The sequence below is a fragment of the Budorcas taxicolor genome, chromosome 10 (assembly GCF_023091745.1).
Source record: "Budorcas taxicolor isolate Tak-1 chromosome 10, Takin1.1, whole genome shotgun sequence".
In the NCBI taxonomy this organism is placed as follows: Eukaryota; Metazoa; Chordata; class Mammalia; order Artiodactyla; family Bovidae; genus Budorcas; species Budorcas taxicolor.
Genome location: NC_068919.1, coordinates 20,144,406 through 20,158,684, shown reverse-complemented (window position 1 = coordinate 20,158,684; position 14,279 = coordinate 20,144,406). Strand labels below are relative to the sequence as shown.

General features: G+C 58.4%; 1 protein-coding gene across 1 annotated transcript in view; it reads left to right on the top strand.

Moving 5' to 3' along the window:
• Window positions 1-13,847, top strand: part of HCN4 (hyperpolarization activated cyclic nucleotide gated potassium channel 4) — a 41,758-nt gene extending 27,911 nt beyond the window's left edge. The window contains exons 3-8 of the mRNA XM_052646972.1: window positions 6,882-7,043; window positions 9,066-9,284; window positions 11,196-11,342; window positions 11,440-11,680; window positions 12,110-12,274; window positions 12,379-13,847. Coding sequence (XP_052502932.1) covers window positions 6,882-7,043; window positions 9,066-9,284; window positions 11,196-11,342; window positions 11,440-11,680; window positions 12,110-12,274; window positions 12,379-13,847 — 2,403 coding nt within the window. The remainder of the gene's footprint in view (window positions 1-6,881; window positions 7,044-9,065; window positions 9,285-11,195; window positions 11,343-11,439; window positions 11,681-12,109; window positions 12,275-12,378) is intronic.
• The last annotated feature ends 432 nt before the right edge of the window (window positions 13,848-14,279 follow it).

The following is a 14,279-nucleotide window of genomic DNA, read 5'->3' as shown; positions in this document are numbered from 1 at the left end:
CAGAGAGGGGTTAGCATGTGGGTCTGAACTCAGGGCTAAGAGGGGACAGTGCCTGTGGGGGTCAGGGTAGTGGTGGCCAGGGCAGCCCTGGGTGGCTGCCGAGGGAAGATGGAGGTGAACCTCCTGGAATGCCCTGATGGGCTTGTCTCTTGGTTTCTGTCCCAGGTGGAAATTCAGAACCATGTGGGGCCCCTCAGTCCCCAAGAAACCCCAGAAGTTCTGTGTGTCTTGAAATTACTGCTAGTCTGCGGATTAAAAGCAGAGGAGTCAGGACTTCCCTGGCGGCCCAGTAGTTAAAATCCTACACTCCCAGTGCAGAGATGCAGCGGGTGTGGTTCGACCCCTGGTCAGGGAACTAAGATTCCACATGGTGTGGACTATGGGGGAAAATAAAGCAGAGGCATCGCTCTTTCCCTTCTCTGACATCAGTGCATGTCTCCAGGCCCCAGACCCCTGGGGGCGAACCTCGCTCCTCATGTATACCTGGGCCCTGGGTACCATGTATTCTGGGGAGAGCTGGCTGAGTTGCCAGTGGCTGGGCAGGGTGGGCCCATGGATGGGCCCTAAGCACACCTTTCACTGTCCCCACCACCCCTCTGGCCTGTTTCCCCTCTGGGCTCCCCAAAACTGGCCAGGCAGGCTCTCACCCTGGACAAAGGCCCCAGGTCGGGGCTGGAACTGGACAATGTTACCCCCTCTCATGGGCAGGAAGGGAGATCCTGGGAGGCCAGATGGAAGACTCCCTCCCCCTGCCCAACCACACACACCCTTATCTTGCCGACAGCTGGGAAGGAAATTACTTTGAGTTGGTGGCTGCTGGGCACACTGTCTAGCCAAGGGCTCCCACTGAACCCCTGGGATTGGATTGGGGCTTCCCAGCTGGCCCCGGGAGCCCTGATTCCAGATTCTCAGTAGCCTACCCACATCCTGGGGCTTTTCCCAGTTTCACTTTGGCTGGGAGGAAGCCGCAGGGAGACCCTCTGAGGCCTCCAGTCTCAGGCTGGACTGGGGAAGGAGGTATTTCACAGGGAAGACTCAGCTCTGTCTCCTCCTCGGACTGTAACTCACACGAATCTCTTCCCTTCTTTGGGCTTCAGTTCCCCACCTGTCACATGTGCTCTGATGTTCTCGGAGGCTGGGCCTCAGTCCCCCTCCAACCTTCCTCAGCAAGGATCAGGTTAGCTGGTCGTCCTGAGGACACGGTCCTGGCCCTGGGTAGGGGCTGGGGAGTTGGCCTCCTGTGGGGAGGGAAAAGCTGCTGAGAGGCTGGGTTCCCAACCCTCAGCCTTCAGATCCCTCCCCCAGCCCAGCCCAGCCCAGGCCAACCTCCTATCCAGAGGTCCTGAATGTTAGTGTAGCCGCTCTTAGGAGTCAGGGCAGGTGGAGGGTCTTGGCAGGCGTAGGTGATTGTCTCAGAGGATGCCAGCCTCTGCCTCCATCCTGGGTGATCTAGGTCAGCATCCTCCTCCCAAGCCTCTCCCAGCCAAGCCTCTTCCCTCCCTCTGAGGTGAGAGCTTGTTATAGGCACGGAGGCTATTGTTAGAAACCATGGTTACCCCCCTTCAGATGTTCCCCTGCAGGGCCCAGCACCCCAGTGACCCATCCCAGAAGCCTCTTCTTTCCCTCAGCAGCATCTTGGAGTGGTGGGAGGGGCTGGAGGCAGAAGGTCAGGCTGGGGCGGCTGTGTAAATCCTGATAAGTTTCTTCTCCTTTTGGGACTCAATTTTTCTACCTCTCTCAGAATTGGGAGTTCAGGATGACCCAGAGGCATGGTCCTGGGGGGTGGGAATGGGTCCTCTCTACCGGCCCCAAGAAGGGACCTAGCGTGACGCTCAGCTCAGCCACCTCCATTTGGTACCCAGGAAACACACACATCAACCACTCTCTTCAGCCCTGGACTGCTGTCCTTAATGTGGTCACTTGTTCCAGAGACACAAGGAGAAGGTTTTTCCTCTTCCCTAGGAGGAAATGAGTCTTGGGAGGAAACTCAACCAAGAAGAGGCCTTGGCAGAAACTCCAGTTTCTGGTCTCTCCCTAGGACTGAGGAAATCAGCTTTTTGTTTTGAGGGCCGGGAAAAAGACGGAAGGAATGGAATTACCATGTGCTGAGTACCTCCGGTGTGCCAGCTGATCCCCAAGACAGCCCTGGGAGCTGGCATGAGGAAACTGAGGCTCAGAGCAGAGAAGGCACTTGTCCACTGTGGGAGGCGGTGGGAGACACATGCTGCCGTGTGGTCCAGAAGATGCAGAAGGGAGCGGGAGTAGGAGCATCCCTTGAGTGCCATGCTAGGCTTGGAGAGGGAACTGCCCAGGCCACCTGCCTGGCAAGCCTTGTGGGGCCCTCAAAATGAAGATACTCAACCCCTGGAGTCAGAACTAACATCATAAAAGGGGGTTTTAATGAGGTATAAAGAGCAAGACAAATATTTGCACAGTGCAGCTGACTTGCAGGTGGCCTGTGGCCCCAGCTCACAGTGGGGACACACGAGTGTTTAGCAACCTCTCCCAGCAACGTTCAGCCTTGCTCTCAGGAACCACACCTGGGTGCTGTGGAGTGTTGGGGGAGGGGTGAATGGCCACTATCTGGGGTCTCCTGTTAGACTGAATGGAAGTGCCCCCCCGCCCCAGCTCTTTGCAGAAAGCTCAGACTTTGCATGTTGGTGCCCCTAGCTTAGTGTGTGAGAGCCATCCACGGTACCCCTCACACCACCAAAACTCTCACTACCCACCCCTACTGGAGCTCCTAGCACCTGCACCCTTCAGCCAGTACGGGGCACACTGCCACCATCACCACCACCACACTCTCTTGTGAGGATGCGTGAGGCCGTGCACCTTTTTCCTCCTGCGAAGGCAAGTTCCTTGTGGGCTGCGTCTGCTCAGTGCGTGCATGCTCAGCTGCTCAGCCGTATCCGACTCTTGCGACCCCGTGGACTGCAGCCCGCCGGGCTCCTCTGTCCATGGGATTCTCCAGGCAAGAAAACTGGAGTGGGTAGCCATTCCTTCTCCAGGGGATCTTCCCAACCCAGGGATCCAACCTGGGTCTCCTGCATTGCAGGCAGATTCCTTACTGTCTGAGCCACCAGGGAAGCCCAGAGTGGGGCCTTTTTCAAATGCCACTGTGTACCCTCATGGCACCTCTGACCCCTATCGTCCCCATCACTGTCTTCCTCACCTTCACCTTTGCTGACCCCTATCGTCCCCATCACTGTCTTCCTCACCTTCACCTTTGTCACTTAAGCACTTTCAGTTCCGGAGACCCTGCCACTTGTTCTGCATACTCATTGCTGAGATCATAATAAAGGAAAGATTAGACAGGGATCTGATCTTGGAAGAAAATTAGTTACAAAGAAAAGAAAAACAAGGATGATAGAAAAAGGAAAGACATTGCATTAAAATGTGCCAACCTTGATCTGGTCTTTAAGGCCCAAAGTAAGACATAGGAAGAAGCCATTATCATAGGCTGTAGAGTCTGGGATGTTTTTTAAAACTGGTCCAAGGCTTAAGAGTGCAGTATATGGTTCAGGCTATTAGCACAAGATACCACAGGCTGATGGGCTTAGACAACAAATATTTATTTTTCACAGTTCTGGAGGCAAAAAGGATATTAGAATACTGTCGTAGTCAAGTTGTGGTAAGGGCCCACTTCCTGGTTTGTAGATAACCATCCTCTTTCTGTGTCCTCAGGTGGCCATATATTGTTTCATTGTCTCTTCTTAAAAAGGCACTAATTCCATTCATGGAGACCCCACCCTTATGACCAAATCGTCTCCCAAAGGCTCCACTTCCTAATACCATCACATTTGAGGTTTAGGGCTTCAATGTATGGATTTTGGAGAGACAAACATTCAGTACATAAGAGTTGGAAATGAAGGAACTTAATAATAATGATGCTCTCCCACTCCACCTCCTATGTGTTTCTGTATGGCCCAGAGCACTTTCTTAGCCAGTTTAATTTCTTGAACAACCCTGAGAAGTGGGGGCAGATGTATAGCTTTATTGTAGTTGAGGGGAAGTTGAGTGGTGGTGGGAGGTGAGAACAGATGCTAGCCATCTCTGAGACTAGGTGGTTCCATGTCACTCACCCTCCCCATCCCCCCAGAGCAGGGGAGCTGGTGTCACCCCTGTCAACCAAGACTGTGAAAGTTAGTGAGTCCAAGGTCATGGAGCTACTGAGTTCACCTAAGCAGGTGCTGACGAGACGTAAGTGGAATATCCCCTTGGAGCTGCAGCTGGGGCGCTGGTCCTCAGGAGCTGCCTGCCCTGCCTGGTCTCTAGTGCCCACCTCTGCTTACACAGAGGTGTGTCAGCTTAGCCAGGCAGCAGCATGCTGACAGCCCTGGGGCTGGATTATGGGCCCCAGTGGGGCTAGGCTGCTGGGCACACAGCTCTGTCTACGGTATTACACTGTGTGCCAGGCTTCCAAGATGAAGCACCTGAGGTCCAGCTTGCAGTGTGGATCTGGCCATATCACTTGGTCACTTTGAGTTTGAATTGTAGAGCTTCCCTGGGGGCTCAGATGGTTAAGAATGTGCTTGCAGTGCAGGAGACCTGAGTTCAATCCCCTGTCTCAGGAAGATCTGCTGGAGAATGGCGTGGTAACTCGCTCCAATATTCTTGCTGGGGAAATCCCATGGACAGAGGAGTCTGGGGGGCTACAGTCCATGAGGTCACAAAAAGTCATACACAACTGAGCGACTAACACTTTCACTTTATTTACAAAATGGAGATCCTGAAAACCACCCTTTCTGCCCTGGACCAGTCTAAGAATTTACTGGTAGCCCTGGGTTCCAATCTGCCTCTTCTGTTGCCGCCGTGACTGAGGGCAAGTCCCTTTACTTCTCTGAGCCTGGCCGTAAATGGGTTAACAACATCTTCAGCAAAGTGTTGTGAGTTTGAAAGAGATGATGAATGAGGGACTGGGTGCCTCCCGGCAGGTACACTATTACTGTCCCTCTGTCCCAGGGATGTAAGGGGTGATGGGACAAGCTAGAGCTGCCATCGTTCATGAAACTGTCCAAGGTCTGTTTCGTCTTTTCAGCTGGTACACCTAGAGTCATGCTACTAAGGGGGCCACAGGTGGGCACAACCCAGGGGGTGATGGACAAGACGTATTTACCTTCAGTTTTTCCAGACCAAGACCCAGGCTAAGCCCACATTTCAGAAGGGGAAACTAAGAGGCTTCCCTGGTAGCTCAGTGGTAAAGCATCCACCTGCCAATGCAGCAGACACAGGTTCGATCCCTGGTCTGGAAAGATACCACATGCTGTGGAGCCACCACGCCCGTGCACCACAGCCCCCGAGCCTGTGCCCTGCAGCGGCCGGAGCCCGTGCGCCTGGGGCCTGTGCTGCGCAACGAGGGAAGCCGCTGCAGCAAGAAGCCCGAGTGCCGCAGCCCCGCTCGTCGCAACTAGAGGGAAAAGCCCCAGCAGCGAAGAGCCACCACAGCTGAAAATGACAGTAATGGTTCTAAAGAAAGAAAGCGAAACTGAGGCCTCAAGTGTCAGAATATCCTGCCACCAGCGATGGGGCTGTTACTAAAAGACCACTAGCCAGGGGCTGACATATCCAGAGTCTGTTTCTTGAGGTCTCAGGTTCCGCCATCTGAAATGGACTTGAGCTAGCTCTCTGTGGCACTTGACAAGTCTACAGTTTTTCCCCAAAGCCCCTCTCCAGGAAGGCTGTCTACCTGGGACTCATATGGACGGACCAGAACTCTGGGTGGGGACACCCCCAAAGTCTCCCAGGCCAGAGGCAAGGTCAGAACTTCCAGAAGGTTCCCTCTAGACTCCCTCCCACCTCTGTCCCCTCTCCATCCTGTCCAGGTTGACCCCTGCTGAAACTGGGCCAAGAGGCAGCTCTGGGAGGCGGGCATGGGGCAGGGGAGCTGCAATGTGCCCCTCAGGCCTGCCCAGCCACACTTCAGCACACTTCAGCCCCCCACTTTGGAGCCACAGGAATAGAGATGGATGGGTGGCCATCCACCTGGGGATGGCCTGGGGCCCCTCTGGGGGCTGAGGTGGGCTGGGGTTGAGGCTGCTGTATTTTATTAAACTGTACAGGAGAGCATTACTTCTCATACATATTAACTCATCAGAAGGATTAATTATTAACAACTTATCAATTAATAATGGTTTGCAATTTATTGAATACTTCCATACCTAGTACTAAGCACTTTATATGTATAATTTAATCTTTTTGACAACCCACTCAAAGTTAAGAAGTTATATTGCATTTTCCAGATGAGGCAAAAAGGATCAGAGAGGCTCAGGGACTTTCTCAAGGTCACACAGCTAGGAAGTGGGCAGGAGTGGGGTCTGGGATCAAGGACTGTGGGAACTTGGAGCCGGTGTGTCGATACCGCTCCCCCTCAGTTCCATGGCTGCCTTAGGCAGAGCCCGCTTTCCCTGGGGTCTACTGAGAGACTAGTGACGGCAAACACCGTTTGCCTGGCCTGACCACACACGGTGGTCCCCTGAGAAGCCTCTGGCGGGCTGGCTCTTCTGCGTGTTGTCCTCAGAGCCCATGCGAGCTGAGGAAGCAGCTTCTCTGCCCACTTTGGGCCTCATGGACCCCGCAGGCCCTCCCTTCATGTGTCTGGCCTGGGCGGCTGGACGCCCCATGGGAGGTGCTCGGCATCCATGCGGATCTCAGATGGCATCCCTCTGGGGCCCCACCGCCTGCAGGCTGCTTCTCCTAGCGCCTGGCCTGACGCCTTCTCTCCTCGCCACGGCTGGGGCATGCACCAAGCTGGGCGCACCGCCCCATGTGTGCAGAGCAGCGGCGGGCTGCAAGCAGCTGCTGGATCTGCCAAGTCCGGGAGTGGGCCAGCCCCCCCAGCCCCGTAACTGCCCGGTGGGCCACTCTCTCCCCTCCGCCCGCAGATCTTCCACATGACCTACGACCTGGCGAGTGCCGTGGTGCGCATCGTCAACCTCATTGGCATGATGCTGCTGCTCTGCCACTGGGACGGCTGTCTGCAGTTCCTGGTGCCCATGCTGCAGGACTTCCCCGACGACTGCTGGGTGTCCATCAACAATATGGTGGTGAGCGCTGGCCCGGCTGTGGGGGGGACTGAGGATGGTGCCCCGGCCAGAGCAGGCCCCGTGTGGGGCCCTTGAGTCCCGGCATGTAGGACCTTCCACCGAGTGCTGGTTAGGGCGGCGCCCCCGCCTCCCTGCTGCTGCTTCTGCCACCTTACAGCCTCCACCGGGGGCCCCGACTGCACCAGGGAGACTAAGACCAGACCTCCCTCAGATTATACCAGGTGTGAGAAGGCCGGCCTGGTGGCTCCTGCCCTCTTACACGTCTGCTCCCAGGGGCAGAACAACCTTTAAAGGCCTAGGAAAGAGAAGACGGGGAGGGGCACTGTGGGCAGCCCACACAGAACCCCAGATCCCACGTGGCTGCCACTTTCTGCTCCAGCAGCAGCCCAGGGCTGCCTTTCTGCCCCCTTGCCCCTTCTCACCCAACCTCCATTCCCTGCCCCACAGACGCACACTCTGGTCACGCATGGGGGTCCTGAGCAGAGAAAGCAGGTTAGATGGAGCCTGATCTCCCTCCCGCTCCAACCCTGTGGGTGGGTGAGAGGAGCCATGGCGCAGGGTGAGCTCCAGGCAGGGTGGAGGATCCCCTGGACCTGTGAGCCTTTCTCTGGCTCTGGGAACCCTTGCCTCTCCTCTCAATCCCAGTTAGTTTGGTTTGGTCTCTAGGGACCCCAGGGGTGGGAAAACTGGCTTTGAAAGAGGTGAAAGAGACCCTGAGGCATCAAACAGGCCTTTACAAAACAGCCTTTTGATGAGCTAAGTGTAAATGAATTGGCCATATGGATTGAATTTCCGGGTCCCCAGAGGCTCAGCAGTAAGGCCGGAAGCCCTGGTTGGAGGCAAGTGGGGGCTGCCCCCCCAACCCTGTCCCCCAGGCCAGGAGCCCAGGGTCCCTCCACCCCTGAAGATCAGCCCTGCAGACCTCCCACCCTTGTCTGAACTGAGAACCCCAAGACTAGCTCAGCTCTGTCCAGGATGGTCCAAGTGACCTTGAACTTGGCAGCTCCTGTGCCTTCCTCCAGGTGCTGGAAACAATCTTGGTGACCTCTTGGTGACCTCAGAAGTGCTTAGGGCTCTGGGCAAGAGTCTGGGGGGTCGTGCATGAGGGTTGATTTCCACGTCAATGCTAATGCACCCGCCTTGTGGGCAGAGAGCACTGGGAGGTGGGGTGTCACCACCTGGTGGCCCGCTCATTTGGGGCAGTTTACTCTGCTCCTTGTGTGGGTGACAGGCCCACACATGCACTAAATTTAGGAGGTGGCCCTTCCAAGCCCAGTGTCCCCACACTGAGCCTTTCTTGAGACACCGACTGGCTTTGCAGACAAAAATAGCCAGGAGCCTCGCTCCCTTTCTCTCTCCTCCCGCCCCCCAGCATTGTGTGGGTTTCGGACCATTCACCTTTGGGGTGGGGGAGGGTAACCAGCGGCGCAGCCCTGCTGGATGCAGGCTGGGTTCACACAGGAGGCACCTTAGCGCGGCAGCTCTTTAACTTTGCTCACCCAAAATGAGGACAGCGCTTTTGGCTCAGTCTGCCCGAGCTTGTCCCCCCAGGGGAAGCATATCTGGTTTTATAATTGAGGTCAGTGGGGAAATGGGCTTCACTTGGCGGTAGCTTGGTTGGGGGGATGGAGCTGCTTCAGCAAGTGCAGGACAGCGGGGTGGCCCAGCCCGGAGCCCTGGCTACTGGGGAGACTCCAGGCTGCCCCAGGGGCTGAGACGTCAGCCAGGGGCTAGACTGAGCCCATCCCTTTGCTGGAACTTCCGGTCTAAGCCCTGCCCTCCCTGCCTTGCCAGAGAATGGCCTAGGTGAGGGATTCACTTGGTCACTCCCGGCTGCCAGTGTGAGCCTCCTCACTCCTCAACCAAGGTTTTCAGCTGACAGCAAGATTGGGAGCCTGGGCCCCAGCTGCTGGGAGTTAGGCTGGGGGGAGGGGTGTGGCTTTTCTAGGTGCTAGAGAGAAGGGCCTGCCTCTCCTTGGCCTACCCCTTTCCCCATCTGCCCACCTGTGCATCTGTCCTCAGAACAACTCCTGGGGAAAGCAGTACTCCTACGCCCTCTTCAAGGCCATGAGCCATATGCTGTGCATCGGGTATGGCCGGCAGGCCCCGGTGGGCATGTCGGACGTCTGGCTCACCATGCTCAGCATGATTGTGGGTGCCACCTGCTACGCCATGTTCATCGGCCATGCCACCGCCCTCATCCAGTCCCTGGACTCCTCCCGGCGCCAGTACCAGGAGAAGGTAGGGCGGAATGCTAGGGTCCACCCTGGGCTCCTTAGGAGAACCTGCCCGTCGCTCCTTCCCACAGGGAGCACAGGCTGACGGGCACCGGGCTTCTGTGGGTCCAGCCCCCTCTGATAGGGGCTCCCTGGGTGGGCGACTGGGGGGGGGACTCCTCTTAGGTGACGCTCAGCTCCCAGCCTTAAAACACTTCTAATGTCTTTTATCTGTACCCCTTTCCTCCTGCTGTAATGGGGGCCTGTGTCTCTTGCCTGAGGGCCCCTTTCCCACCTGGCCCCCTACGCCGCATCTGCAGTCCCTTCAGGCCTCCTCCTCTCCAGGGCCCTCCCATCAGCACTGACGCTTGCTCCATCTCTCCCTTCTTAAAAATGTCTGTCCATCCATCATCATTTGGCTTTGGCTGCTATCTTTTCTGCTCTCTGCCTCTTTCTCATGGACAAATTCCTAAAACAACCAACGTACCATCCAATCAACTTGCATTGTTTGTGGCTGCTGAATCTGCCCTTCTCTCAGCCTACTGAGTCTGAGGCCACCTCTGCCCTCTGTGTCGCTAAAGCCAGCGGGTCCTGTGGGGTCCTTGTCTTGCTTGGCCTCTGACAGTTAGGACTCCCTGCTGGGCTTCATGCTTGTGTGCACAACCGCGTGCTCTCTGCCCTTTTCCCCTCTCTCCTTGGCTGGCTCATCTTCTCAGTCATCCCACGCTGGGCGCCTGGTGGCGTGGGCCCAAATCTCTGCTTCTGTCTCTCCCTGTCTCTCCCCGCATCCCTACCCCATGTTCTGAGTCCATCTCACTGCAGTGAGATGGTCTAATCAGCCCCCAGCTCCTTCTTAAGCCCCGCACTACTTGATGTCTCTTTGGACCTCACCCTCATCATGTCCAAAATGAGAACAGTCTCCAGCCTTCTCCACTCCAAGCTCCCCTCTTGCCTGTCTTAGTGGATACAGTAGTGCGGACGCCCAGGCCAGAAACTGGGAGCCATCCTTGGTGCCTGGTAGCGGCTGCCCTGTCACCAGCTCCTTCTCCTTCATCCCCGCTGGCCCCCGCCTGGGTCATGGCACCTGGAAGAACCTGAGGGAACGTCACCTCCTTCTTGTCATCGCTCGGTCGCAGCTCTGTGTCCCCACCTCTTTGGAGTGCTAGTACATCCTATTTTTGATGGTTCCTGGGGTACAGGGACTTCCCTTACACCCCCTGTGGGAACATCTGTTTTTTGCCTAATTGTGCCTCCTGTCCCAGCTATGCACCTGAGGATCCCTACTCTCCACCCACAATCCAGGGGTGGCTGGAGCGGCACCCACCTATCACCCCTGGGGGTGGGGGGCAGGAGCGTTTCTCAGTTGGTTAAGTCCTGGGCACTTAGGTTCACAAATCTCTCGTCCCCAAACCTTTACTTAACATCCCTTCTCTACCCAGCCCCTCCTCCCTCCAGCTGGTAGGCCCAGCTGGAGTTGCTCTTTAACCAAAGACTCAGCCTGACCGCAGGCCACTGGTTGGATACATGCCCCACCCGATGGGTCAGGCATCCTGCCTTCAGTCTCCAACCCCTCCAAACCTCTAACGCAGCCCATTCCGCTGCTCTGCCAGTTTGTTACAACTGCTGGGAAACAGCTCCTTTTAGAGTCTGTGAACGAGGCCGCGCTGGTCCGCAGTGTGACACAGAGGAGACTGACCTTTAGAGGAATCATTGTACTCAACATGGTGAAGACTGAATACTCTAGTGCCCCTCCTCTACCCCAAGTGGCTGAGAGTCAGGGCCACACCCACGCTGAGGCCCTCACTCTCAAAGGTCAGCCAAAAAGGCCCCCAGCAGCCATGCTGGCTCTGGTCACCAGCAGCCGAGACAGCGTGGTGCCAGCTGGGGCGGCCAGACCGGCTGGCCAGGCGGTGACACTCTCTCTCCTGGCGCTCAGTACAAGCAGGTGGAGCAGTACATGTCCTTCCACAAGCTCCCGCCTGACACCCGGCAGCGCATCCATGACTACTACGAGCACCGCTACCAGGGCAAGATGTTCGACGAGGAGAGCATCCTGGGCGAGCTGAGCGAGCCGCTGCGGGAGGTGAGCTCGGTGGCCTGGGAGGGGAGCCAGGCCTTCCTGCCGGGCGGTCTCCCTCACCTCCGCCTCCCTTTCTCAATTCACCCCATCTTGGGAGCAGGAGATCATCAACTTTAACTGCAGAAAGCTGGTGGCCTCCATGCCGCTGTTTGCCAACGCGGATCCCAACTTTGTGACCTCCATGCTGACCAAGCTGCGCTTCGAGGTCTTCCAGCCGGGGGACTACATCATCCGCGAAGGCACCATTGGCAAGAAGATGTACTTCATTCAGCACGGGGTGGTCAGCGTGCTCACCAAGGGCAACAAGGAGACCAAGCTGGCGGATGGCTCTTATTTTGGAGGTGAGGCAGCTAAGGGGTCCTGGGGGGACAGGGGAATGGGTTGGGGAGTCACCAAGGATGACATTACAGACCCTCACGCCACTGCCTGGGAGTGGGCATCTGTGAGGCTGGCGCATGCTATCCGACTCTTTTCAACCCCATGGACTGTAGCCTGACAGGCTCCTCTGTCCATGATGGGATTTTCTAGGCAAGAAAACTGGAGTGGGTTGCCCTTTCCTCATACAGGGGTGGTTCCAGAGATGGGAAAGTTAGTCTGGTACCCATTTGGTTGCAGGCTGGCATCCGAAGGGGTCACAGCCTGGGGATGGGGCCTTGTGAGCCTGTCAAGCTTCTGTCCCAGACAGCAGGGCCCGGGTCAGGGTGGGACGGGGTGGGGGTGGGGTTCTGTGCAATCTGCTGGGAGCCCCCTGACTCCTGATATCCTGGCAGAAATCTGCCTGCTGACGCGGGGCCGGCGCACAGCCAGCGTGAGGGCTGACACCTACTGCCGCCTCTACTCGCTGAGCGTGGACAACTTCAACGAGGTGCTGGAGGAGTACCCCATGATGCGGCGGGCCTTCGAGACGGTGGCGCTGGACCGCCTGGACCGCATCGGTGAGCGGCCCGCCTGGAGGGAGGCGGAGGCGGGGCGGGGCGGGGCACCGGCTTCTGTCTGCTCCCACCCCGGCCTAAGCGCCTGATCTTGTTCGGCGGTCCAGGCAAGAAAAACTCCATCCTCCTCCACAAAGTCCAGCACGACCTCAACTCGGGCGTCTTCAACTACCAGGAGAGCGAGATCATCCAGCAGATCGTGCGGCACGACCGGGAGATGGCGCACTGCGCGCGCCGCGCCCAGGCCGCCGCCGCGCCGGCCCCCACGCCGGTCATCTGGACCCCGCTGATCCAGGCGCCGCTGCAGGCCGCCGCCGCCACCACCTCCGTGGCCATCGCCCTCACCCACCACCCGCGCCTGCCGGCCGCCGTCTTCCGGCCTCCCCCGGGGCCCGGGCTCGGCGGCCTCGCGGCCGGGCAGACGCCCCGGCACCTGAAGCGGCTGCAGTCTCTGATCCCATCGGCGCTGGGCTCCGCCTCGCCCGCCAGCAGCCCGTCCCAGGTGGACACGCCGTCTTCGTCCTCCTTTCACATCCAACAGCTGGCTGGATTCTCCGCGCCGGCCGGCCTGAGCCCGCTCCTCCCCTCGTCCAGCTCCTCCCCGCCGCCAGGGGTCGGCGGCTCCTCCCCGGCGCCCACTCCTTCCACCGCCGCGGCCGCCGCCCCCGCCGGGTTCGGCCACTTCCACAAGGCGCTGGGGGGCTCCCTGTCCTCGTCCGACTCACCCCTGCTCACCCCGCTGCAGCCGGGCGCCCGCTCCCCGCAGACCAGCCAGCCGCCGCCCCCGCTGCCGGGGGCCCGGGGGGGCCTGGGACTCGCGGAGCCCTTCCTGCCGCCCCCGCCCGCGGCCAGGTCCCCGTCGTCCAGCCCCGGGCAGCTGGGCCAGCCTCCCGGGGAGCTGTCCCCCGGGCTGGCCGCCGGCCCGCCGAGCACGCCAGAGACACCCCCGCGGCAGCCTGAGCGGCTGTCCTTGGTGACAGGGGCCTCAGGGGGGGCTTCTCCTGTCGCCTTCACCCCCCGAGGGGGGCCCAGCCCTCCTGGCCACAGCCCGGGCCCTCCAAGAACTTTCCCAAGTGCCCCGCCCCGGGCCTCCGGCTCCCACGGATCCCTGCTCCTGCCCCCTGCATCCAGCCCCCCGCCGCCCCAGGTCCCCCAGCGCCGGGGCACGCCACCCCTCACCCCCGGTCGCCTGACCCAGGACCTCAAGCTCATCTCAGCCTCTCAGCCGGCCCTCCCCCAGGACGGGGCGCAGACTCTCCGCAGAGCCTCCCCGCACTCCTCTGGGGAGTCGGTAGCAGCCTTCCCGCTCTTTCCCAGGGGCGGGGGCGGCAGCGGGGGCAGCGGGGGCAGCGGGGGCAGCGGGGGCCTCGGTCTCCCCGGGAGGCCCTATGGTGCCGTCCCTGGCCAGCACGTCACTCTGCCTCGGAAGACATCCTCAGGTTCTCTGCCACCCCCTCTTTCTTTATTTGGGGCAAGAGCCACCTCTTCTGGGGGCCCCCCTCTGACTGCTGCTCCCCAGAGGGAACCTGGGGCCAGGTCTGAGCCGGTGCGCTCCAAACTGCCGTCCAACCTATGAGCTGCGTCCCCTGCCTCCTCCTCTCCTCTTTTTATTTCTTTTTCTCCCTTCTTTCTTCCTTCAGGTTTAACTGTGATTAGGAGATATACCAATAACAATAATAATTATCATTAAAAAATCCACACCAGAAAAACAAAAGACAGCAGAAAATAACCAGGTATTCTTAGAGCTATAGATTTTTGGTCACTTGCTTTTATAGACTATTTTAATACTCAGCACTAGAGGGAGGGGAGGGGGGAGGGGAGCAGGCAGGGCCCAAGTGTAAAAGCCAGAGGAAGGCAGGTGGGGTCTCTGGGGCTTGGCAGGGGTGGGGATGACCCATGTTTGGGATTCCTAGCGCAGACGGGTCATTGTATTCATTTTAGGGCAATAGCCACCACTAGGCCCTTAGCTGTGAACCTGGAGCCCCACTCTGCTGGGAGTCATCTCCGT